Here is a 27,663-nt window from a genome sequence, read left to right on the forward strand (position 1 = left end):
CCTTTTGAAAACAGAATCATAGTAACTAATTGCTTCAATCTTTGGTGGAAATGTATGCGCTATCATGTATGATGCAACTGTTACCGTTTTTTCTCATATTTACATTTGTATAAAGGAAATAAAATACACAATGACTCTCCAGTAAATATCTAGGGGGTAAACTCATAAAACCTATAGGGACTATGCACCTTTTGTTTAAAAACTGTGATGATCATATTTCATCAAATCGTGTCTTTGTCCTAGAGTCAGGTTTGTCCAACATTTCGTCCATATGAATTAATGTCATTACATCACACATTATGTATTTAATTGTACAGGTAATTACACAAATATTGTAAAGTTCATTTTTAAAACGAAGGTTTTGAGGAAAATTGGTCCAATCCTTACAATACATCGATGACGTTATTGGCTGAAAGTACAGTCGATAGACATCATTGGACCAATGACTAATGTTACTGTATAATTTAGCTGTCCAACCACAGGATCAGAATTAAAGAGTGCAGCCCGCCCAGGTTTATCAGCCAGTAGTCTTGCGGATACAACTGTCATTTACAGTGGACATGGGGACGGTAGAGAAGCGCCAAAGATTAGGGAATATGTTTAGCTAACTGTATAAATTAAGTTTGTAAAACAACATATATTTAAAGTTATCGACAAACATGCACAAAGAAGACTTGTTTTAGTGTTCTTCAGGTAAGTTATTGCAGTAGAATTCGCCTTTTCAAGATGCAAGATAACTGCGAGATTGCTGCAAAATGAGCTCGAGCAGCATACAAGCTAAAATTAAAGGAAGTTTATCCTCTGTTTTCCAGAAGCGGATATCTTGGCGATTTTTTCCCTGAAAGTGATACGAAGCAGCAGAATGTCAGTTCCCACCAACTCGCTTCAACAACAGTCCACAGTCAGACGTAGCAATGCAGGGTCCCCCAGTTTATCCAACAGCTGCCGTTTGCACCCCATCCGTGCTACCGTGCCCTACCAGCTCCTACGCGGGGGCCAGAGCAGCCCGACACGCTCTCTGCCTCTCTCGGTTGGAGGCAACAATGGACCGACAAATAGCCGCGGGTCATCTCCCCCAAGTGCGACACTGAATCTTGGAGTAAATTGCACTGGCGCCACGAGACAGAGACTGTCTCCTGAAAATAGGGTCTCGCACTCACCTGACCGGAGTCCAAACTCACCCGTTTGTAGAGGTAAAATATTTTTATATTACCCAGCTACCACATGCTACAATATAGATGTATTCAGGATAAATGCACCATTTTGCTTGCTCTTGGTGATGGTCAAGAGATTGCAGGCCTTTTGTATTCCTGTTATACAGTGTTTGCTATGCATTTTATAGCCTAATACATTTTTTAAATATTGATGGATTAATGAGACTGACTGGGCCCTATTCAGTCACCTTGACATGGAAAAGGGCCCTAGGTTTCTAAGGTAAGTCAAACACATGATTTGTCTTTTTTCTGATTTAGGATTCATATAATCAATCATTTGTTAACAAACTCACTAGCATATTGGGTTTTGATTGAATATATGGCCCCAGAGTTACACAAAAGGGGAAGTAGGCCCATATGAAGGCCTACTACAGTACATCACATCACTAATAAGGAAGCTTATAGTGTCCTCTCCTCTTACACGCCTGCTGCTTCTGGACTATTGACAGAAAAGTGGAGGAGAGCATTGGCAGCAAGACATGCTGAAGGGTTGTAAAGGGGCCATAGACCCTGAGAATCGTTGTTGAACAAACAGTCAGGTTACAGGTGTATGACCTACTCCCTTTCAACTGTACTGTATTGTACACATCGGGAACATATTGTGAGCCCTATGTTATGGAGAATGGAAGTGAGTGGTGTGACATTTCATGTCTATTGGTTCAGCCTGAGCCGTTGTTCCTTTCAGGTGATAAGGAGATGGAGGGTGGACTGAAGGGGGAGATGGAAGACTAGACCACTCTAAATCCTGTATCTGAGACAGGCTCTCCTGCCAAATATTGATGTTGCCGCAGGATGTTGCCGCGGGATGCTGGCCTTCTAGGCAGAGTTCCTCTGTCCAGTGTCTGTGTTCTTTTGCCCGTTTTAATATTTAATTTTTATTGGCTAGTCTGAGATATGGCTTTTTCTTTGCAACTCTTCCTAGAAGGCCAGCATCCCGGAGTCGCCTCTTCACTGTTGACGTTGAGACTGGTGTTTTGTGGGTAGTATTTAATGAAGCTGCCAGTTCAGGACTTGTGAGGCATCTGTTTCTCAAACTAAACACTCTAATGTACTTGTCCTCTTGCTCAGTTGTGCACCGGGGCCTCCCGCTCCTCTTTCTATTCTGGTTAAAGCCAGTTTGCGCTGTTCTGTGATGGGAATAGTACACAGCGTTGTACGAGATCTTCAGTTTCTTGTCAATTTCTCGCATGGAATAGCCTTCATTTCTCAGAACAAGAATAGACTGACGAGTTTCAAAAGAAAGTTCTTTGCTTCAGGCCATTTTGAGCCTGTAATCGAACCCACAAATGCTGATGCTCCAGATACTCAACTAATCTAAAGAAGGCCAGTTGTATTGCTTCTTTAATCAGAACAACAGTTTTCAGCTGTGCTAACACAATTGCAAAAGGGTTTTCTAATGATCAATTAGCCTTTTAAAATGATACATTTGGATAAGCTAACACAATGTGCCATTGGAAAACAGGAGTCATGGTTGCTGAAAATGGGCCTCTGTTCGCCTATGTAGATATTCCATTCAAAATCATCCGTTTCCAGCTGCAATAGTCAATTACAACATTGACAATGTCTACACTGTATTTCTGATCAATTTGATGTTATCTAAATGGACAAAACATGTGCTTTTCTTTAAAAAACAAGGACATTTCTAAGTGACCCCAACCTTTTGAACGGTAGTGTAGATGTATTGTATCTTTCATTGTCAAACGGAAATATGGAGCTATTTTTATTTGACCGTTTCCTCAGAATTGTAGGCTATTTGCAGAAAACACACTGGAGGGAATTTGTGGTGAATTTGTGGTTTTATCCTTCGAGGCATCTGACAAATTAAGGTTAAACATTAAAGTGGACAATACATTGTGTCCTTGTCAGCCATGCAGCTTTGTGATTGGAACATTGGAGAAGTTAACTAGTGGGCATCTTCATTTCAGTCAGTCATCGTGTTCATTCGCATCACTCATCTCATCTGAGCTAGGTGGTGGGGGAAGGGTCGCAAGAACTACGGGCCAGGGTGAAGGCCATGGAAAAGGGTGACATTCCACCACATGATCTTTAGGTTCACACTATGACATCAGCCCCACACCAGGCCTTCCCAATGGTCTCAACAAAGAAACTCCCCCTCCCTGTCAAAGTGCCAGCTGTGCTGAAATGGCCTGCCTCATTGTCACACGTCCCCAAACTGCAGAGTAAGAGTAAATTGGAAAACAAGCTTGTTGTTAAACCTAGAACCCAGCTCAAAATCTGTCAACTTTGGTAGAAAGTTCACTATTTTTTGAAAAGGTTGATTAGAAAATAGTGAGAGTATGCATACTAAAAGCCAGGAAATTATCTGACTTTATTTTGCTCTTGAGAGCCTAAATTTAGCAAAGTGGAGAGACAGTGGAAAATCACTTGGGCAAAATTTGCATGCTGTGTTTGGAGAACTTTGGCTAGAACAATATTGATGGAAATCCACTCCCCTTTCCTCAGATATTTTACCCTAGGTCATTGGGTTTACTTTCTTAGCCAACATATTTTGGTTGATATGCTCAGACTTGGCTGATCATCTAGGCTTTAGAGCCTAGGTGGTGTGTAGTGGTATCGAAAATGAACACTGCATATGCACTTAGACAAGGAAAAGATTGAATGAAGAATGTGTACCCTGGTCACCTGCTTCACCCCTCAGGAGCTCTTTGATATGGAAAGCAAGGAGCTCTCATTGACTTTCAACAATCACAAAGCAATACTGCTTACTAGCCTATGCTTTCACCCATTTCCTCCTTCATGTCTCCCTGCTTTAGAAAAACAGGGCATTTCTGTGTTTGGGTCTTTATTGTGAGTTACTGCAGGAGGAATGTTGAGTGAATGCAGGCCATATTGATGTTAATTATGGTGTGGTTGTTTATGAGTTCTTATGTGGGTGGTGTGTGTTTAACTACTTTGGCTGAGAGAAGGCAGCTCCCATGACATCAGACCGAGCTTCAACACAGCCAGATTAGTTAGGCCTAGTATATATCACTGTAGAGCACTGATAGTCAATAAGGTTAGCAATAGAGCCGTTTATGGAAAACAACAAGACGTTCCGGGCCAATTGTTCAGTATGACAGTGTGGGTGTGTCCTATCCTGACCCTTGCTCTCCCCTCGCTCCTGTAGGAGAGAGGTCCAAACAGCAGGTGCGTAGCTCCAGTGCTATCCGGCGGACATCTTCCCTGGACGCCATTATGGGGCCGTACCTCACAGGCCAGTGGCCTCGTGACTCCCACGGACCCTACCCTTCCTGCATGAAAGACAAAGCCACACAGGTAACTGTAGGCCAAAGGACCCCTAAAAGCTAATGATGCACATCATAATCATTTATTTAAAAGCATATGTTTTCTAAATAAAATTTATATTCAGAAAAACACATGCTGGGTTTATTTTGACTACAATTTTCCTGGGTAGCAGCCCACACGTCATCACTGACTATTCTGGTCAATGTGATTGATCGTTCAATGCAGTTTGAGAATGGGCAGATTTTTGTGGTTATGAACCCATATTGAATATGTATGATGATTGCAGGGCCATTGACCATGGCCGCGCTGTCCATCCTAATAGAATCCTTTCATGTGGCTGAATGAGCGCCTCCCAGCCTCATTTACATGGCTTCATCCTTTAACCCTTCATTCACCTTGGGGCTCTTTGTTTAGTCTTCGGTATGGGAGTGGGCCTCCAGGTTCAAGTAGCTACATATAGAATCAACGTTCCCCTAATGATGGTGTGGACTGCTTCACTTAAACCACTTCGATTAGGAAAAGCACAAACTCCCCAAGTACAGTCACAGACTAGCTACTTCCTGTTAACAAGATCTCCCAATACCCCAAATCGCCTGTAAAACTGCATCAGCAAAAAACCTGGGACAAAAAGTCTTTGTTGTAGCACACAATCTAGAGACAGGCTCTTTTCAGAGCTGTAATGTAGCTCTCTGTGGAGGTGAAGTTGTTTGCACCTGTCCCTCAGGCGATGGTTGGGGCTAGGAGAGGAATCCCACTGCTTACCACCTGGCCCTCGTGGCTGGCCCGTCTGCCTTTGTGTGGGAGTGAGGAGCGGAGGGCCATACATATGCTAATCACTGTTCCGGGATAGATCTGTCTGCTCTAGACCCTGTGGTTACAGAACACAGAGAATGTCTGTATGAAGATTACACACACACACACACACACACGCATACCCACAGGCACACATACACGGGTACACAGACAGAGTGCAATGATTTAGTCTGGTGTGTGTGTGCGCACACATACACACACCAGACTAAAGACTGACTTAATCTTAGTTTTTAGAATTGTGTTACACAGGCAGGATGTGGACGGTCTATTATCGATGACAATCAACTCAGCATGTTTTACTTATGAGTTGTCTAAAGTGAGCAGTTATGCATTACAACTCTTTCCATGTTCTTCAAGAAGCTTGAATCCATAATAAGCGTTTAGTCAAAGATATTTATCTATTCTCGAAAATGTTCCTCATGTTTTAGATGTGCATACTGTAAGATGGCTGTAGATGAGAAGACCAACAAGGTCACAGAACCAGAACGTAATGCCCTCATCAACTCAAATCAGACCAAATGATAGCAGTGGCATTCTATACTCTTGCCTCAGCATGTAAACTAAACAGACCAACTTGAATGCCATTGTAAATCCATTGACGTTCAGTATCCCTGCTGGGAAATCAAACAGGATTTTAAGTGGGGTGAGAATCATTTAACATGGGCTGTAGCCTGTGAAAGTAAATTACCAGAGTATTATCTGGCACGACACCTGGCACACAACCCCACAAAACACACAAGGCAGGCCGGGAAGTGCAACAACTAAGTCGATGAAAGAGCCTTGAGGTAAACATAGCTGGGAGCTCTGTGAACAAATCAAATGTTATTGGTCACATACACATGGTTAGCAGATGTTAATGCGAGTGTAGCGAAATGCTTGTGCTTCTAGTTCCGACCGTGCAGTAATATCGAGCAAGTAATCTAACAATTTCACAACAACTACCTTATACACACAAGTGTAAAGGAATGAATAAGAATATGTACATATAAATATATGGATGAGCGATGGCCGTGCGGCATAGGCAAGATGCAGTAGATGGTATAGAGTACAGTATATACATATGAGATGAGTAATGTAGGGTATGTAAACATTATATAAAGTGGCATTGTTTAAAGTGTCTAGTGATACATTTATTAAATCCAATTTTTAATTATTAAAGTGGCTAGAGATTTGAGTCAGTATGTTGGCAGCAGCCACTCAATGTTAGTGATGGCTGTTTAACAGTCTGATTGATGGCCTTGAGATAGAAGCTGTTTTTTAGTCTCTCGGTCCCTGGTTTGATGCACCTGTACTGACCTCGCCTTCTGGATGATAGCGGGGTGAACAGGCAGTAGCTCGGGTGGTTGTTGTCCTTGATGATCTTTTTGGCCTTCCTGTGACATCGGGTGGTGTAGGTGTCCTTTGTGAGTGTTTTTGGTGACAAGCCAAATTTCTTCAGCCTCCTGAAGTTGAAGAGGCGCTGTTGCGCCTTCTCCACCACGCTGTCTGTGTGGGTGGACCGTTTCAGTTTGTCTGTGATGTGTACGCCGAGGAACTTATAACTTTCCACCTTCTCCACTACTGTCCCGTCGATGTGGATAGGGGGGTGCTCCCTCTGCTGTTTCCTGAAGTCCACGATCATCTCCTTTGTTTTGTTGACGATATTTACCTGACACCACATTCCGAGGGCCCTCACCTCTTCCCTGTAGGCCGTCTCGTCGTTGTTGGTAACCAAGCCTACCACTGTAGTGTCGTCTGCAAACTTGATGATTGAGTTGGAGGCGTGCATGGCCACACAGTCATGGGTGAACAGGGAGTACAGGAGAGGGCTGAGGATGCACCCTTGTGGGGCCCCAGTGTTGAGGATCAGCGGGGTGGAGATGTTGTTTCCTACACTCACCACCTGGGGGCAGCCCATCAGAAAGTCCAGGACCCAGTTGCACAGGGCGGGGTCGAGACCCAGGGTCTCAAGCTTAATGACGAGTTTGGAGTGTACTAAGATGTTACATTTTTTTTTACATTTTACCTTTATTTAACTAGGCAAGTAAGTTAAGAACACATTCTTATTTTCAATGACGGCCTAGGAAAAGTGGGTTAACTGCCTTGTTCATGGGCAGAACGACAGATTTTTACCTTGTCAGCTTGGGGATTCCAATGCTCTAACCACTAGGCTACCTCCTGCCTAATGCTGAGCTGTATGAACAGCATTCTTACATAGGTATTCCTCTTGTCCAGATGGTTTAGGGTAGTGTGCAGTGTGATTGCGTCGTATGTGGACCCATTGGGGAGGTAAGCAAATTGGAGTGTTAAAATCCCCAGCTACAATAAATGCAGCCTCAGGATATGTGGTTTCCAGTTTACGTGAAGTCCAATGAAGTTCTTTCAGGGCCGTCAAGGTTTTCTGTTTGGTGGGGGGGGTGGGGGGGGGATATACACGGTTGTGATTATAATCGAAGAGAATTCTCTTGGTAGATAATGCGGTCGGCATTTGATCATAAGGAATTCTAGGTCAGGTAAACAAAAGGACTTGAGTTCCTGTATGTTGTTATGATCACACCTTGACTCGTTAATCATAAGGCATACACCCCCGCCATTCTTCTTACCAGAGAGATGTTTGTTTCTGTCGGTGCGGTGCGTGAAGAAACCGGGTGGTTGTACCGACTCTGATAACGTATCCCGAGTGTGCCATGTTTCCGTGAAACAGAGAATGTTACAATCTCTGATGTCTCTCTGGAAGGCAACCCTTGCTCGAATTTCGTCTACCTTGTTGTCAAGAGACAGGACATTGGCGAGTAGTATACTTGGGAGGGGTGAGCGATGTGCTCGTCTACAGAGCCTGACCAGAAGGCCGCTCCATCTGCCCCTTCTGTTGCGCTGTTGTTTTGGGTCGCCTACTGAGATCCAATCCATTGTCCTGGGTGGTGGTCCAAACAGAGGATCCACTTTGGGAAAGTTGTATTCCTTGTTGTAATGTTGGGAAGTTGACGTTGCTCTTATGTCCAATAGTTCTTCCCGGCTGTATGTAATAAGACTTAAGATTTCCTGGGGTAACAGTGTAAGAATTAATACATAAAAAAACAAAATACTGCATAGTTTCCTAAGAACGTGAAGCGAGGCGACCATCTCTGTCGGCGCCATTACACTGTTGCAAACATTTCACTTGTTATTACAATGATAAGTAGCCTATGGTGTAAGCATTGCTATGTTATTGTACCCGTTTAACTATTTGCTGAAGGGTAGGCTTTAGTAGAACCGGAGAACTAGGCAAAAAACTTATAATACCCATATTACTTAAAACATCTCAATATAACTTTTTGCAGTTAGCACTTAGCATTGAAAACATTCCTTTCACTATTCATTCAGCCGTCAATGTTTGGCTCTAGCATCAAACACCACAGCAATACCATAGCCATGTACAAAAACACATCTGCCATCCAGCATAGTGGCCTCTTTATTGGAGCACAAGCACCCGTTTAAACCGTTTGTCCTTTCTGAAGAGCAATGTGCCAGTAGCCATAATGCTTCACTAGTGTTCTTCATATTACATATCATAGAGTGGGTCTTTTGTGTAACGTTGTGCGTTATAGAGGATGTTTTGTTTTTCGACAAGGGTCAAACGTAAGGCAGTACGAGGACATTGACATTTAAGATGCTTCACCACGACTCCTTGGAGGACCAATGTCACTGTTGATATGCATAATCGAGGGGAAGTGCATCATGGTTGCATACATGCTTTTGAAACATCCTGTCTCTTTTTTTGCATATGTTTTACATAAGTTAACCATTTCATTATTTATGTAAAGGTTGCATTCTTGTAGACACTAGAGCACTTTTCTTTATCCGCTGTAATGGAGAAAGAGCAGCCATTTCCCACAGACTTACCAGCTAGTAGTTAGTATGTAGTATGTCAGTCACCAACCACAAAGTAGCCTTTGGCAGTCTGTCCTAATTTGGATTGTCATTAAAACGGTAAGGATACAACTTTAAGTAGTAGCTATCACACATGTTATTACTGTTTTGTGCTTCTGGTGAGATGCAGCCATCTTTATCCCGCAAATACAATTTTTGACTCGTTTGATTGTTTCCAGATGTGTGCATCTCTGGCGAAGGCACAGGGGTGATGATTGCTGTCACCCACCTCTCTTGTCTCTCAGTCTTCCTGAATTCCATACAAATGATGGGGACTGATGTGGGTGTATTTGTTTATCCACTGCTTAGACTATGCATATTTATATATATATATGTGTGTGTGTGTGTGTGTGTGATTCAGACACCTGGTCTGTGGATAGAGGAGGCTGGAGGGGAGCAGGGAAGCCCACACCAGCGGTCAGCCTCCTGGGGTAGTGCAGACCATCTGAAAGAGGTAGGTGCCCACTCAACCTTCCTAGCATATATAGCCTAGCCTACACACTCTCTGCATGACCTATGTCCCTAGCCAAAACAACTGTACGGAGCGCTATCCTATTATTTGTAATCCAATACTGTAACCAATGTCAACACCATAACTCTCTGAGGAGTTAAACGTTAGACCAGAATAGCTGGTCTGTCCCAAAACATCCAGCGAGAGTTGTATTGTTGACATTATTGGATCTGCGCTGTATGTGCATAGTCAACTATACTTCCAACAAGTTTTTGTCAGGGCTTTGAGGTTCAGCCATTACTTGAAATGTGTTTTATTTGTCAGGATACGAGGTTCAGTTAAATATTATTCTCCAGAAGGTCGGTTTCCTTGCGCGTAGCCTGGCTGAATTAGTGGCTAGTTGGAGACCACATTGAGCTATTAGTTCTCTAGCTCTTCCAGACCACAGTCTTTATTTAACCTTCCTTTCCCTCTGTAGTCTAGTCTGTCGCATCTCGTTGGGCCTGGTTGTTTTGAGAGGGGGAGCAGGCACTGAACTTGTCTGCAGGGTGTAACAGCCATATCATTTCCCTCTCAGCTTGGCCCTGTTGATACTCTAGTGACAAGGATAAACCTTATCTAACTCCATAAAGGCCTAGTCCTCCTGCAAACAACCCATATATAAGCGTGTTACAGTCTGCTGGCTTTTGCTCAAGAGCAACACAGCAAAACAGTTGTATTGAGGCTTTTGAAGTGGACTGACTTACATAAGATAGGCCTGTTGTTAGATGAGCGATAAACACTAAATGGATGGAATGTTCTCTCACTATGTTGAGATGTTTCTTTTTGTTCTTGACATGATTATGATGATATGCTACTGTATTGTATGTACATGTAGTAACATATTGCAACATATAGTACATGTTTCTAAAGATACTAATAATCTAAGTTGATCTAAGTCACCCATTGTAGCATATAAAAGTAGCAATAGGTACATTTAGATTTGACATATGGTCTTACATATTGTCAATGAAATGTATTATTTTAGCTGACTCAGTCATATATAGCCAAAGGCCAAATCCTCCCACCCAACAGTGAGTGGTAGTATACAGTAGAGATGGGGGGAGGGGGAATCAATACAGTAAGAAGGTGTATTAAAGTCTTATTCTACAAGGTCTGGATTTTCTGTTCTTCCTGATAATGAATTGCACCCATCTGATGTCCCAGGTCTAAATCAGTCCCTGATTATAGGGGAACAAAAAAACACATTGGAACTGGCTTCAAGGTCCAGAGTTTAGTTTCAAGGCAGTAGAGTATCGCAACATTGTTTTTGGTGATTTTATATCGATACTGTTGACTCGAAGTATTGATTAAAAAAATACAAGATGGCGTTAGCTAGCGCTAGTCAGGTGTACCTGCCCCAAAACTCTGGTATTTATCATCCTATAGCTAGTTCTTCATCTTTTTCATTGTTTTAAATGGTGAGCCAACATGTTTTGAGCACTTTTAACTCCAAAACGAATTTTGTCATGGCTTTCTCTTATCCGTTTGCAGCAGACATATCGTATCGCTCACCTAAGTATCGTCCTAAGTATCGTGATAATATCATATTGTGAGGTCCAGCCCTTTAATACGTTAAGCTTTACACTACCCTGTTCTTTCTCATCTTCAGAAACCTCATATGCATTGCCTTGTCACTATTGACTCCTATCATGTACTCTCAAAGCAAGTCAATCCAGGCGAACCACACCGTACTGTTCTATAATAACCTCTATGTATGACATGGTACTGTTCTATAATAACCTCTATGGATGACTTGGTACTGTACTATAATAACCTATATGGATGACTTGGTACTGTACTGTAATAACCTGTATGGATGACATGGTACTGTTCTATAATAACCTGTATGGATGACATGGTACTGTTCTATAATAACCTGTATGGATGACTTGGTGCTGTTCTATAATAACCTGTATGGATGACATGGTGCTGTTCTATAATAACCTGTATGGATGACATGGTGCTGTTCTATAATAACCTGTATGGATGACATGGTGCTGTTCTATAATAACCTGTATGGATGACATGGTACTGTACTATAATAACCTATATGGATGACTTGGTACTGTACTGTAATAACCTCTATGGATGACATGGTGCTGTTCTATAATAACCTGTATGGATGACATGGTGCTGTTCTATAATAACCTGTATGGATGACATGGTGCTGTTCTATAATAACCTGTATGGATGACATGGTGCTGTACTATAATAACCTGTATGGATGACATGGTGCTGTTCTATAATAACCTGTAAGGATGACATGGTGCTGTACTATAATAACCTGTATGGATGACATGGTACTGTTCTATAATAACCTGTATGGATGACATGGTACTGTTCTATAATAACCTATATGGATGACATGGTGCTGTTCTATAATAACCTGTATGGATGACATGGTGCTGTACTATAATAACCTGTATGGATGACATGGTACTGTTCTATAATAACCTGTATGGATGACTTGGTACTGTTCTATAATAACCTGTATGGATGACATGGTACTGTTCTATAATAACCTGTATGGATGACATGGTACTGTTCTATAATAACCTGTATGGATGACTTGGTACTGTTCTATAATAACCTGTATGGATGACTTGGTACTGTACTATAATAACCTGTATGGATGACATGGTACTGTTCTATAATAACCTGTATGGATGACTTGGTACTGTTCTATAATAACCTGTATGGATGACTTGGTACTGTTCTATAATAACCTGTATGGATGACATGGTACTGTACTATAGTAACCTGTATGGATGACATGGTACTGTTCTATAATAACCTACATGGATATAATGGTACTGTACTATAGTAACCTGTATGGATGACATGGTACTGTTCTATAATAACCTACATGGATATAATGGTACTGTACTATAGTAACCTGTATGGATGACATGCAGGGAAGGGCATCCTATAGAGTAGACATACTCTTTCTGTGTACTGTATAGCCAGGATTATAAGATCAGCATTAAAAGACCTCGCCTTAGTCTGCATTATAGAACTGATTATGTTATGATTATATAACCAGTACAGAAACATAATAACCCTTTGACTTCACCTATGATTATCCCTTACGTATAGCTTTGTACCTTTTCTAAAGGCATATTCTATTGAATTATACCTCAAATATAGCCTGGTGGTCCAGTCTATTTGTGCTTTAGCCAACTCCTCTCTGCCATGTATGGCATGAAACAATATAAGTGTTGGCTACACAGCACATGCAGTACATTCAAGGCTACCTTGAATGTCCATTGAGAACCATTCATTTTCTCTGAGGTAAACCCCTTGTCTTTCTCCAGCAGATTGCTAAACTCAGGCTGCAGCTCCAGCGCAGTAAACAGGTCAGCCGCCAGAGCAAAGACCGAGATCAACAGCTGGGACTACACACCAGCACCACATGCCATCCCCAGGTGAGTTATACCTTATTGCTGCCTCCCTGTGTCTGCCACCCAGATCACAGGGCATGGTACTAGTATGGTATCTGCCCCAATGCTATATTCACAGTGGCAGTGTCACCGTACCATGTACAACCTTAAATACAGTACTTATTATGGATAATACTTGATTGTAAATGTATAGACTAGGGTTTTGGTAGCCTGGGTGCCAGGCTGTTTCTGCTTCAGGCAACATGTCCTTCCAAAACAACATTGTGGGTTTGCTGTAATGCAGAATTGTGCAGCACAATTCAAGCAATTGTTCAGGCATGTTTCCTGTCATATGAATGTGGTCAGACCACTTGTGTCTTGTGTTTATATATATATATAAACATAAGTGATCTGAGCACATTCATATGACAGGAAACATGCCTGAACAATATACATATATATATATACATATATATATATATATATATATATATATATATACACGTGTGTATACAGTGGGGAGAACAAGTATTTGATACACTGCCGATTTTGCAGGTTTTCCTACTTACAAAGCATGTAGAGGTCTGTAATTTTTATCATAGGTACACTTCAACTGTGAGAGACGGAATCTAAAACAAAAATCCAGAAAATCACATTGTATGATTTTTAAATAATTAATTTGCATTTTATTGCATGACATAAGTATTTGATCACCTACCAACCAGTAAGAATTCCGGCTCTCACAGACCTGTTAGTTTTTCTTTAAGAAGCCCTCCTGTTCTCCACTCATTACCTGTATTAACTGCACCTGTTTGAACTCGTTACCTGTATAAAAGACACCTGTCCACACACAATCAAACAGATTCCAACCTCTCCAAAATGGCCAAGACCAGAGAGCTGTGTAAGGACATCAGGGATAAAATTGTAGACCTGCACAAGGCTGGGATGGGCTACAGGACAATAGGCAAGCAGCTTGGTGAGAAGGAAACAACTGTTGGCGCAATTATTAGAAAATGGAAGAAGTTCAAGATGATGGTCAATCACCCTCGGTCTGGGGCTCCATGCAAGATTTCACCTCATGGGGCATCAATGATCATGAGGAAGGTGAGGGATCAGCCCAGAACTACACGGCAGGACCTGGTCAATGACCTGAAGAGAGCTGGGACCACAGTCTCAAAGTATACCATTAGTAACACACTACGCCGTCATGGATTAAAATCCTGCAGCGCACGCAAGGTCCCCCTGCTTAAGCCAGTGCATGTCCAGGCCTGTCTGAAATTTGCCAATGACCATCTGGATGATCCAGAGGAGGAATGGGAGAAGGTCATGTGGTCTGATGAGACAAAAATAGAGCTTTTTGGTCTAACTCCACTCGCCGTGTTTGGAGGAAGAAGAAGGATGAGGACAACCCCAAGAACACCATCCCAACCGTGAAGCATGGAGGTGGAAACATCATTCTTTGGGGATGCTTTTCTGCAAAGGGGACAGGACGACTGCACCGTATTGAGGGGAGGATGGATGGGGCCATGTATCGCGAGATCTTGGCCAACAACCTCCTTCCCTCAGTAAGAGCATTGAAGATGGGTCGTGGCTGGGTCTTCCAGCATGACAACGACACGAAGCACACAGCCATGGCAACTAAGGAGTGGCTCCGTAAGAAGCATCTCAAGGTCCTGGAGTGGCCTAGCCAGTCTCCAGACCTGAACCCAATAGAAAATCTTTGGAGGGAGCTGAAAGTCCGTATTGCCCAGCGACAGCCCCGAAACCTGAAGGATCTGGAGAAGATCTGTAGGGAGGAGTGGGCCAAAATCCCTGCTGCAGTGTGTGCAAACCAAGTCAAGAACTACAGGAAACGTATGATCTCTGTAATTGCAAACAAAGGTTTCTGTACCAAATATTAAGTTCTGCTTTTCTGATGTATCAAATACTTATGTCATGCAATAAAATGCAAATTAATTACTTAAAAATCATACAATGTGATTTTCTGGATTTTTGTTTTAGATTCCGTCTCTCATAGTTGAAGTGTACCTATGATAATAATTACAGACCTCTACATGCTTTGTAAGTAGGAAAACCTGCAAAATCGGCAGTGTATCAAATACTTGTTCTCCCCACTGTATATATATATACACACACACACACGTATATATATATATATATATATATATATATATATATATACACACACACGTATATATACACACGTACAGTGGGACAAAAAGTATTTAGTCAGCCACCAATTGTGCAAGTTCTTCCACTTAAAAAGATGAGAGAGGCCTGTAATTTTCATCTTAGGTACACTTCAACTATGACAGACAAAATGAGGGGGAAAAATCCAGAAAATCACATTGTAAGATTTTTTTATGAATTTATTTCAAATTATGGTGGAAAATAAGTATTTGGTCAATAACAAAAGTTTATCTCAATACTTTGTTATATACCCTTTGTTGGCAATGACAGAGGTCAAATGTTTTCTGTAAGTCTTCACAAGGTTTTCACACACTGTTGCTGGTATTTTGGCCCATTCCTCCATGCAGATCTCCTCTAGAGCAGTGATGTTTTGGGGTTGTTGCTGGGCAACACGGACTTTCAACTCCCTCCAAAGATTTTCTATGGGGTTGAGATCTGGAGACTGGCTAGGCCACTCCAGGACCTTGAAATGCTTCTTACAAAGCCACTCCTTCGTTGACCGGGCGGTGTGTTTGAGATCATTGTCATGCTGAAAGACCCAGCCACGTTTCATCTTCAATGCCCTTGCTGATGGAAGGAGGTTTTCACTCAAAATCTCACGATACATGGCCCCATTCATTCTTTCCTTTACACGGATCAGTCGTCCTGGTCCCTTTGCAGAAAAACAGCCCCAAAGCATGATGTTTCCACCCCATGCTTCACAGTAGGTATGGTGTTCTTTGGATGCAACTCAGCATTCTTTGTCCTCCAAACACGACGAGTTGAGTTTTTACCAAAAAGTTATATTTTGGTTTCATCTGACATTCTCCCAATCTTCTTCTGGATCATCCAAATGCTCTCTAGCAAACTTCAGACGGGCCTGGACATGTACTGGCTTAAGCAGGGGGACACGTCTGGCACTGCAGGATTTGAGTCCCTGGCGGCGTAGTGTGTTACTGATGGTAGGCTTTGTTACTTTGGTCCCAGCTCTCTGCAGGTCATTCACTAGGTCCCCCCGTGTGGTTCTGGGATTTTTGCTCACCGTTTCTGTGATCATTTTGACCCCACGGGATGAGATCTTGCGTGGAGCCCCAGATCGAGGGAGATTATCAGTGGTCTTGTATGTCTTCCATTTCCTAATAATTGCTCCCACAGTTGATTTCTTCAAACCAAGCTGCTTACCTATTGCAGATTCAGTATTCCCAGCCTGGTGCAGGTCTACAATTTTGTTTCTGGTGTCCTTTGACAGCTCTTTGGTCTTGGCCATGGTGGAGTTTGGAGTGTGACTGTTTGAGGTTGTGGACAGGTGTCTTTTATACTGATAACAAGTTCAAACAGGTGCCATTAATACAGGTAACGAGTGGAGGACAGAGGAGCCTCTTAAAGAAGAAGTTACAGGTCTGTGAGAGCCAGAAATCTTACTTGTTTGTAGGTGACCAAATACTTATTTTCCATCATAATTTGCAAATAAATTCATTAAAAATCCTACAATGTGATTTTCTGGATTTTTTTTCTTCTCATTTTGTCTGTCATAGTTGAAGTGTACCTATGATGAAAATTACAGGCCTCATCTTTTTAAGTGGGAGAACTTGCACAATTGGTGGCTGACTAAATACCTTTTTGCCCCACTGTATGTATGTATGTGTATATATATATATATATATATATATACAGTGGGGAGAACAAGTATTTGATACACTGCCGATTTTGCAGGTTTTCCTACTTACAAAGCATGTGGAGGTCTGTAATTTTTATCATAGGTACACTTCAACTGTGAGAGACGGAATCTAAAACAAAAATCCAGAAAATCACATTGTATGATTTTTAAGTAATTCATTTGCATTTTATTGCATGACATAAGTATTTGATACATCAGAAAAGCATACCTTAATATTTGGTACAGAAACCTTTGTTTGCAATTACAGAGATCATACGTTTCCTGTAGTTCTTGACCAGGTTTGCACACACTGCAGCAGGGATTTTGGCCCACTCCTCCATACAGACCTTCTCCAGATCCTTCAGGTTTCGGGGCTGTCGCTGGGCAATACGGACTATCAGCTCCCGCCAAAGATTTTCTATTGGGTTCAGGTCTGGAGACTGGCTAGGCCACTCCAGGACCTTGAGATGCTTCTTACGGAGCCACTCCTTAGTTGCCCTGGCTGTGTGTTTCGGGTTGTTGTCATGCTGGAAGACCCAGCCACGACCCATCTTCAATGCTCTTACTGAGGGAAGGAGGTTGTTGGCCAAGATCTCGCGATACATGGCCCCATCCATCCTCCCCTCAATACGGTGAAGTCGCCCTGTCCCCTTTGCAGAAAAGCATCCCCAAAGAATGATGTTTCCACCTCCATGCTTCACGGTTGGGATGGTGTTCTTGGGGTTGTCCTCATCCTTCTTCTTCCTCCAAACACGGCGAGTGGAGTTTAGACCAAAAAGCTCTATTTTTGTCTTATCAGACCACATGACCTTCTCCCATTCCTCCTCTGGATCATCCAGATGGTCATTGGCAAACTTCAGACAGGCCTGGACATGCGCTGGCTTGAGCAGGGGGACCTTGCGTGCGCTGCAGGATTTTAATCCATGACGGCGTAGTGTGTTACTAATGGTTTTCTTTGAGACTGTGATCCCAGCTCTCTTCAGGTCATTGACCAGGTCCTGCAGTGTAGTTCTGGGCTGATCCCTCACCTTCCTCATGATCATTGATGCCCCACGAGGTGAGATCTTGCATGGAGCCCCAGACCGAGGGTGATTGACCGTCATCTTGAACTTCTACCATTTTCTAATAATTGCGCCAACAGTTGTTGCCTTCTCACCAAGCTGCTTGCCTATTGTCCTGTAGCCCATCCCAGCCTTGTGCAGGTCTACAATTTTATCCCTGATGTCCTTACACAGCTCTCTGGTCTTGGCCATTGTGGAGAGGTTGGAGTCTGTTTGATTGTGTGGACAGGTGTCTTTTATACAGGTAACGAGTTCAAACAGGTGAAGTTAATACAGGTAATGAGTGGAGAACAGGAGGGCTTCTTAAAGAAAAACTAACAGGTCTGTGAGAGCCGGAATTCTTACTGGTTGGTAGGTGATCAAATACTTATGTCATGCAATAAAATGCAAATTAATTACTTAAAAATCATACAATGTGATTTTCTGGATTTTTGTTTTAGATTCCGTCTCTCACAGTTGAAGTGTACCTATGATAAAAATTACAGACCTCTACATGCTTTGTAAGTAGGAAAACCTGCAAAATCGGCAGTGTATCAAATACTTGTTCTCCCCACTGTATACACGTGTGTGTGTATATATATATATATATATATGTATATATACACAATCATAACAATTAATGAATATGCACCTGTGGAACGGTCGTTAAGACACTAACAGCTTACAGACGGTAGGCAATTAAGGTCACAGTTATGAAAACTTAGGACACTAAAGAGCCCTTTCTACTGACTCTGAAAAACACCAAAAGAAAGATGTGCAGGGTCCCTGCTCATCTGCGTGAGCGTGCCATTAGGCATGCTGCAAGGAGGCATGAGGACTGCAGATGTGGCCAGGGCAATAAATTGCAATGTCCGTACTGTGAGACGCCTAAGACGAGGAGACAGGAGGAACAGCTGATCATCCTCGCAGTGGCAGACCAGGTGTAACAACACCTGCACAGGATTGGTACATCCGAACATCACACCTGCGAGTCAGGTACAGGATGGCAACAACAACTGCCCGAGTTACATCAGGAACGCACAATCCCTCCATCAGTGCTCAGACTGTCCGCAATAGGCTGAGAGAGGCTGGACTGAGGCCTTGTAGGCAGGTCCTCACCAGACATCACCGGCAACAACGTTGCCTATGGGCACAAACCCACCATCGCTGAACCAGACAGGACTGGCAAAAAGTGCTCTTCGCTGACGAGTTGCGGTTTTGTCTCATTCACGGATTCACGGTTATCGTCGAAGGAATGAGCGTTACACCGAGGCCTGTACTCTGGAACGTGATCGATTTGGAGGTGGAGGATCAGTCATGGTCTGGAGTGGTGTGTCACAGAATCATTGGACTGAGCTTGTTGTCATTGCAGGCAATCTCAACGCTGTGTGTTACAGGGAAGACATCCTCCTCCCTCATGTGGTACCGTTCCTCCAGGCTCATCCTGATATGACCCTCCAGCATGACAATGCCACCAGCCATACTGCTCGTTCTGTGCGTGATTTCCTACAAGACAGCAATGTCAGTGTTTTGCCATGGCCAGCGAAGAGCCCGGATCTCAAGCCCATTGAGCACGTCTGGGACCTATTGAATCGGGAGTGTGAGGGCTAGGGCCATTCCCCCCAAATGTCCGGGAACTTGCAGGTGCCTTGGTGGAAGAGTGGGGTAACATCTCACAGCAAGAACTGGCAAATCTGGTGCAGTCCATGAGGAGATGATGCACTGCAGTACTTAATGCAGCTGGTGGCCACACCGGATACTGACTGTTACTTTTGATTTTGACACCCCTTTGGTCAGGGACACATTATTCCATTTCTGTTAGTCACATGTCTGTGGAACTTGTTCAGTTTAGAATCTCAGTTGTTGAATCTTGATATGTTCATACAAATATTTACACGTGTTAAGTTTGCTGAAAATAAACACAGTTGACAGTGAGAGGACATTTTCTTTTTTTGCTGAGTTTATATACAGTATATATATATATATACACACAGATGTGTTCAAATTTGTTGGCACCCTTACAACTCATTGAAATATTGCTTAGTTCCTCCTGAAAAGTGATGAAATTAAAATCTATTTTATCATATATACTTGCATGCCTTTTGGTATGTCATAGAATAAAGCAAAGAAGCTGTGAAAAGAGATGAATTATTGCTTATTCTACAAAGATATTCTAAAATGGCCTGGACACATTTGTTGGTACCCCTTAGAAAAGATAATAAATAATTGGATTATAGTGATATTTCAAACAAATTTGTTTCTTTAATTAGAATCACACGTCTCCAATCTTGTAATTAGTCATTCTGCCTATGTAAATGGAGAAAAGTAATCAATGTGCTGTTTGGTATCATTGTGTGCACCACACTGAACATGGACCAGAGAAAGCAAAGGAGAGATTTGTCTGAGGAGATCAGAAAGAAAATAATAGACAAGCATGGTAAAGGTAAAACCTACAAGACCATCTCCAAGCAGCTTGATGTTCCTGTGACAAGAGTTGCAAATATTATTAAGAAGTTTAAGGTCCATGGAACTGTAGCCAACCTTCCTGGGTGCGGCCGCAAGAGGAAAATCAACCCCAGATTGAACAGAAGGAGAGTGCGAATGGTAGAAAAAGAACCAAGGATAACTGCCAAAGAGATACAAGCTGAACTCTAAGCTGAAGGTACTTCAGTTTCTGATTGCACCATCCGTCGCTTTTTGAGCAAAAGTGAGCTCCATGGAAGAAGACCCAGGAGGACTCCACTTTTGAAAGAAAAACATAAAAAAGCCAGGCTGGAATTTGGTAAAATACATAGTGACAAGCCACAATCCTTCTGGGAGAAATGTCCTTTAGACAGATGAGTCACAACTGGAGCTTTTTGGCAAGTCACATCAGCTCTATGTTCACAGACGAAAAAGTGAAGCTTTCAAAGAGAAGAACACCATACCTACAGTGAAACATGGAGGCTTGGTTATGTTTTGGGGCTGCTTTGCTGCGCCTGGCACAGGGTGCCTTGAATCTGTGCAGGGTACAATGACATCACAAGACTATCAAGGCATTCTGGAGCGAAATGTACTGCCCAGTGTCAGAAAGCTCTGTCTCAGTCGCAAGTCATGTGTCCTCCAACAGGATAATGACCCCAAACACACAGCTAAAAGCACCCAAGAATGGATAAGAACAAAACATTGGACTTTTCTGAAGTGGCCTTCTATGATTCCTGATCTGAATCCTATCGAACATCTATGGAGCTGAAACTTGCAGTCTGGAGAAGGCACCCATCAAACCTGAGACAGCTGGAGCAGTTTGCTCAGGAAGAGTGGGCCAAACTACCCGTTAACATGTGCAGAAGTCTCATTGAGAGCTATAGAAAACGTTTGATTGTAGTGATTGCCTCAAGGTTGTATTAGGTTAAATGTCCCATCATTTTTGTCCATGCCATTTTCATTTGTTTTATTATTTACAATATTATGTTGAATAAAAAATCTGAAGCAAAGTCTGATTTCTATTAAATATGGAATAAACAATGGTGGACGCCAATTACATTTGTCAGTTTCAAGTTATTTCAGAGAAAATTGTGCATTCATCGTTTTTTGTGGAGGGGTACCAACAAATTTGAGCACGTCTGCATATATATATATCTATATCTATATATATATGTGTGTTTTATGGAGTGTTATATTTGATTTAAAGAGCTCAAGTTCATGAGTCCCTATTCTGACCAGAGACAGAGATGAAAAAGAGGAAGAGGAGGAGACATGTCTGGGCATGCCCAGTTCCCAGTACTTTCTGTGTTTGTGGTTCATTCATTAACAGATACTGAGCAACTGTAAACAAAGCACTGGGAAAAATAACATAAACTAACTTTAACATGGCATGACTTTCACCTGTCGTAGATCACAATCTAGCCTATATTATTGTTAACCTCACTTTAATGTCATTTAACTTGAAATTTAACCTCACATAAATCACATTCTATAGCGATACCATACACTGAAATACTGGGGAGAGCATACAATTGACAAGATGTCTGTTTAAAATGATCATAGAAAAGCTACAAAACATTTCTACCACTTAACAAAATATAACTGAACCCTTGGTTTGCCATGTTTTCCAGAATAAGGTGGTTTCCACAGCCCTATCGAACATCCCAGTGCCAAAGTCCCTCATATCGAGAGTGCCTAGCAGTGTGGAGGGCATCAACCACGAGCTGGAGAATGTGTTCATCAGAGAGGACTGGAAGCAGGGAATACAGGTGGGCACACACACACACACACACACACAGATTTAAATTGCTGAGAGTTGAGTAGAGCCGTAAATTGTGTGTGAAGTAGGGCAGTAAACCTTGACAGGTTAGCGAAATGGGTCTCCCTGAAGCGTGTGCGTGAGTGCCCGCACGCACGCGCAAACACACACACACACACACACATATTTACGACCTGCAGCACAGCAAGCCTTCCTCTGCTCAGAATCAGCTCTACCCTACAGCACAAGCAGAAGGGCTCTGAACATTTTCATACAGTATCATACATTATCATCTGCTCTGGTATTCGCTTTTCTGCTTGTCATTCAAATACATCCACACATACTGGAGTTTACACGCAGTGTGATAATACTGAAATTAACTGAATGCATTGAATTGACTTATGTATGATGATCAATAACAACTGTGAATTATATAGTGCCCTGCTGTGGTTCTCGCACTCCCCTCATCCCTTCATCCTCTCCCTCCATCTCCACCTCTGACCTCTCAGGCTTTGGACGTGTTGGACGGCCGCCGCGCCCCCTTTCAGCCTCATCGCTACGGCAATGGCGGTGACACACGGGACACGGACACCCAGGCCCCCTCTAGTGGCGGTTCCAGCCCCTGGCCCTTCACCCCTGACCCCCCCCACTCCCCAGAAGGCAGCCCCTGCTCTGCAGAAGAGCTTGACAAAGGTACTCCATTCAGATGTATTTTCTGGCTTGCACGATCTATTACTGTAGTTCAACATTTACATTTAAGTCATTTAGCGGACGCTCTTATCCAGAGCGACTTACAAATTGGTGCATTCACCTTATGAGATCCAGTGGAACAACCACTTTACAATAGTGCATCTAACTCTTTTAAGGGGGGGGGGTTAGAAGGATTACTTTATCCTATCCTAGGTATTCCTTAGAGGTGGGGTTTCAGGTGTCTCCGGAAGGTGGTGATTGACTTCAAGGCACACATTCAACAGTCTCCAGCCATTGCATGTCTCAGGAGCAGAGTATGTGAGCGTAGTTGAGTGGTTGGAAATCCCGCTCCATGTCCTTTCCAACCGCTCTGCTAAAAACCGTTCTACGCTCACGGGGAAAAAACTCCAGTTCCAAATTCGCGCCGTTCATTAAAATCAGATTTTAACCAACACCCATCTATTTTTGTGATTAACTGGACCTACCAATGGGGTTTTAAGTGTTGAAACCAAACCATATGGATTTGAATGTTAAACAGCATATAACTCTAAATAGGTCAGGAGCCAGACAGGGAGCCTAAGAAGGAACAAAAATGAATTATTTAGGCTATATTATTTCAAGGCTATAGCCTACAAAGAAGTACGTTGTGAAGCATTTGCGAATTCGACACGATAGGCTGGTAGGGACATAAAGCTCGCAGCATTTAAACAACATTTTGTTGTATTAAGTCATTATAGTCTATAAATTGTGCATTTAGGCTGTGACTTACTTCGAATGAAATACAAATTAAAGGAAAAATGACTTGTTAGTGCTTTTGAATTCATTTTTAGAAACACGAGTTTGGCCAGTCTGTGGGTTCAGACTCATGCGATGGTGTCTGGAGAGCCAGCCGGCCGGCAGCGGAGAATATCCTCTCCACACTTGCAGAGCCACTGGGGATGCTAAACACCCTTTTGGCCACTCTTGCCAAGCTGGGCAGAGATGCAGAGTTGTTTTTACATTTATTTTTATAGGTAGGCCTCAAGGTTTTTAGGCGAAATAGCCCAATCAAAACGGAAAGCTCCTTGAACGTGGGAATATGCCAGGCCTATTGGGCCAAAATCAATGATGGCCTATTGTATAGATAATAGAACAAAAATGAACGAAACGTTTAAGAGATCTGATTTTTAGTTTAGAAATACTTTCTACAATGATGCACTTAGTTATCTACCCACTTCATTCCTTTTTTTTAGCATGTGCACGTAGTAAGTACACATCATACTTTTGGGATAAGTGTCTTTTCATATTCCACAATGATTATTTAGTTGTGGACACTACAGCACCGCACTCCTTCTCTTGCTATTGGTCCTCATCTTTGTAAGTCACCTTGATTTAGAACCTGTGTGTTATCAGTTTTTTATGAAAATATTTAGTGAACTCCATGACATTAGCTGAAGCATGGGGTTATTAGCAGCATACAAGTAGACTACAAATGCATGCAGGGGCGGGCATGCCCTGAGCTCGTGAAGTGAGCGCTACTGGAGCGAATTGGAGCGGGCGAGAAGGCCAGTGCTCCAGCCTTTGGGGAATCTTGCTCCACGCTCATACTCTGCTCAGGAGCCTAGTGATCAGGATTTGGTTAATGATAAATGGCTCACGCTATATTAATACTGTGCCGTATTATGTGAATCACCTCATTGTCTTCTACAGGCAACAGATCTCTAACACACGTTCCTTTATAGGGACATAAGATCACCACACTGACCTGCTTACATGTTTCATTCTGTTTTCAGACAGCGGCTGCGGCTCTCCCCTTCCCAAGTTTGCCACCTCTCCCAAACCCAACAACAGCTACATGTTCAAACGGGAGCCTCCGGAGGGGTGTGAGAGGGTCAAAGTGTTTGAAGAGATGGTGTAAGTCGTCTTCACTACGTTGAGGGGTGTTTCTAATTCGAATGCTTCTCAACTTGTTTATTTTTTAAATTGGTCTGATAGTGTCCTTGTGCTACTGTACAGATGTAGGATCTTCATTTAGTTCTCCTGCAACGGAATGATCAAATTAAGACCCTACATCTGTAGGACATTCTCACTGTAGGTGTTTCATATACACACTTTGGTATGTGATGATAAAAAGATGAAGACATTCTCCCTCACTTTTCCTCCCCAGGTCTGGTGTCTCCAGAGGCTTCCCTCTTTTTTCATGCCCAGATAAAAACAAGGTGAACTTCATCCCCAGGGGCTCCGCCTTCTGTCCCGTCAAACTCCTCTGCTCCTCCCACTTCACCACAACCTCACCCAGCCCTGGTCTCCATGGAAGAAGCAGCACATGGCCCGAGGACGCCATGACACCCGCTAGTTCCACTACTCTGGCCTCCACTAACTGGAGCTCGTCTATAGGCACAGACATGGTCAGTAGCTCAGACACAGGTGTAGGCACCGACACAAGCACAGAGAACAGCACAGACAGTCTGAGCCCAGACACTAACACAGACACAGGTGAACTGACAAGCACAGCAGTGGTCCCAGGTGGCCTGTCTACAGATCCCTGCTCCACTACACACATCCTTCTTACCAGCTAGTTCTCAGGTACAGTCCAGCTTATGAGCATTAGCCTGGTCCCAGATCAGTTTGAGCTGTCTTGCTAACTCCTATGGTCGCAATGACCATAGAAGGTAGCAAAAGTAGCACAACAGCACAACAGATCTGGAACCAGGCTAGCTGAGTATGGCTCTTTAACGCAACATTAGCCAGCAAGGAGGGCCTATCCTTACTAACCTAGCCTTCTCTTCTGAAAGGTGTGGCGGGCAACATCCTCCAGAAAGACTTGTTTTCTATTCAGAGGGTAGATTCGATTGTTTCATGTATTGTTCTTTAGCAATCAGCTTTATCAAAATCAATTCAAGAAATTGAGAAAAAAATAAGGGAATTAAGCAATGGGCAAGAGAAACATATTTTATTGAATTTTGAAAATGTTTATCTAACCAGCTTATTTAGCTGTTCTGTGTTGCTAGCCAATATTACAGCATGGGTAAGCATTTTAATATAAAATAAAATATCATGCCTGTTTATATTAAAAACCCTATTGGGATGTCCTACAGTTATAATACAATGCTCCAATTTTTCCTGAATGTTTACACTTATTTCAGGTCTCAATCCAGTTTATGTAAACACATGACAAAAAGCTAAAGACGATCTGAAAGTGACCAAACAGCCAGCTACAAAGCACAGTGTCCACACATAGCCTTGTTTCAGGTCCCCTGAATAACCAATGAACTCAGGTCATTTGGAATGTACTACAACTCATGCATGAACTTTGACGGTTGTCTTTTATGGTTAATTCATGACATTACTCCTAAGACATTCCATAGTCTTTATACAAGTGCTGATTCTAATCTTTCAACACGACATATTAAAGGATTGCCATCAATAGAAATGATAACTTGGTGCATAGGAAATTTGTAAAGATAGTTTCAAGTGCTTAAGAGACATTCCAGAGGTTATTATATTGTAGCTCCACGATATCAGCAGTATTAGCTTTCAGAGCCTGTTCAAACTCCCTAGTGATGAAATTGATAAATATGAGCTATGACATTTTACCAATAAAATTTATCAAAATAAGGCCTAGATTCAATCGGATTAAGCGTTAACCAGCGGTGTCTTGAGTTTTGGCGGCGTCAGGTGTTACTGCATTGGAGCTGTCAAATCGGTGAACAAACGCACCTGTGATCAATTTCACGAAGCCACACCCGTCTCACTCGCGATAGAAGTTCAGAAAGAGAAAGTGTAGGCTATATAGAAATAATGATGCTCAAATTGAAAATCACTAAACAAAATAATGAGAACTTCTATCAGCCTAATCGTTTAGATTACATCTCACATTCCAGTGTTCGAACTTGTAAACAAGGTACATGGGATTTCTCTCAATGCGTCTCCATGCAGCCAATGGCAATGTCCGCTTTAGGTATAACGCCGGGAGCCGCTTGTGGATTTGACAGCTCTAATGCGGGTGTTGACTAGTGCGCATCTGATATAATCTAGCCCTAAAAAAAAAAAATATGCATCAACAACAAAAAAATTAGCAAAAAAGCAAAGCTGAAAGTTACTTAAAAAAAAAAAAGCAATCAACAAACAAAAAAAAGCAATCAACAAACACTTATAATTCTGTCAAAATCAGAATTAACATTGAGGCTAATGAGATATTTTCAAAGCACTTAATTCCAGGCGGGATAATATTCACCATATATTTTACACAGTACTATATAAAATGTAAAGCAAATCAGATAATGTTAAGCGTGCATCTTAGTGTTGATTTGACGTTCAGTATGGAGTAAAATATTTCATGAAACTGGATTTAATCCTTGTCGCGGAAGTACCGCGGGAACGTCGCCTTTAAATATAAATCGAGCTATAACGTGGACCTCCCCCGATTACTTCTACGATACGGATTGAATCCAGTCCCTACGTATCTTCAGTACATTACGTTAAAACCCCCTAATATAAAAATAAAAAAATTCAAGGAAAAACAAGCAAAACATATGCAACACAATCCACTCAAACCTGATCTATATTTTGTCGGTAAAGATGACCGCTGCTCGATGACTAGTTTGAATCATACTAACATTTTTTTCGAAGTTCCGCAAGGCTTGCCATGTTCGGCACTAATATTCCATGCCTGTGTATTTCATGTTTTATATGTAGACCTTGTGTTTTTACAATAAAGTAAGGTTTAAAATCACACTTCATGTTTGTCTCAGTTTTTTAAAGCACTAGCTTCACATTATTTTAGATGTTAGTATTTGAACCACTTTAGCCTTTTAAGCCCAGGCTTCCAACAAGACAGGATTTTGGAAGGCTGGCCACGTGAGACTAGGC

At 42.3% G+C, this 27,663-nt stretch overlaps 1 protein-coding gene across 2 annotated transcripts; it reads left to right on the top strand.

Annotated features, from left to right (window-relative positions):
* Positions 1 to 534: 534 nt before the first annotated feature.
* Positions 535 to 27,528, top strand: LOC139573772 (glucocorticoid-induced transcript 1 protein-like). 2 transcript variants are annotated; one of them, XM_071397612.1, is made up of 9 exons: positions 535 to 693; positions 813 to 1,193; positions 4,342 to 4,490; positions 9,523 to 9,615; positions 12,969 to 13,079; positions 21,995 to 22,132; positions 22,632 to 22,815; positions 24,585 to 24,705; positions 24,959 to 27,528. In XM_071397612.1, exons 2-9 carry the CDS (start codon positions 863 to 865, stop codon positions 25,368 to 25,370), a joined length of 1,539 nt encoding a protein of 512 aa, XP_071253713.1. In that variant the 5' UTR covers positions 535 to 693; positions 813 to 862; the 3' UTR covers positions 25,371 to 27,528. The 2 variants fall into 2 exon arrangements, with proteins under 2 accessions (XP_071253713.1, XP_071253714.1); XM_071397613.1 differs by having other exon boundaries at positions 12,972 to 13,079.
* Positions 27,529 to 27,663: the final 135 nt, after the last annotated feature.

This window comes from Salvelinus alpinus, chromosome 4 (genome assembly GCF_045679555.1).
Source record: "Salvelinus alpinus chromosome 4, SLU_Salpinus.1, whole genome shotgun sequence".
NCBI classification, from domain to species: Eukaryota; Metazoa; Chordata; class Actinopteri; order Salmoniformes; family Salmonidae; genus Salvelinus; species Salvelinus alpinus.

Coding starts and splice junctions, on each gene's coding strand:
- LOC139573772 (XM_071397612.1), top strand. CDS start 863: ATGTCAGTTCCCACCAACTCGCTTCAACAACAGTCCACAGTCAGACGT. Junction 9,616..12,968: donor GTGCAGACCATCTGAAAGAG/GTAGGTGCCCAC, acceptor GTCTTTCTCCAG/CAGATTGCTAAACTCAGGCT. Junction 13,080..21,994: donor GCACCACATGCCATCCCCAG/GTGAGTTATACC, acceptor CATGTTTTCCAG/AATAAGGTGGTTTCCACAGC.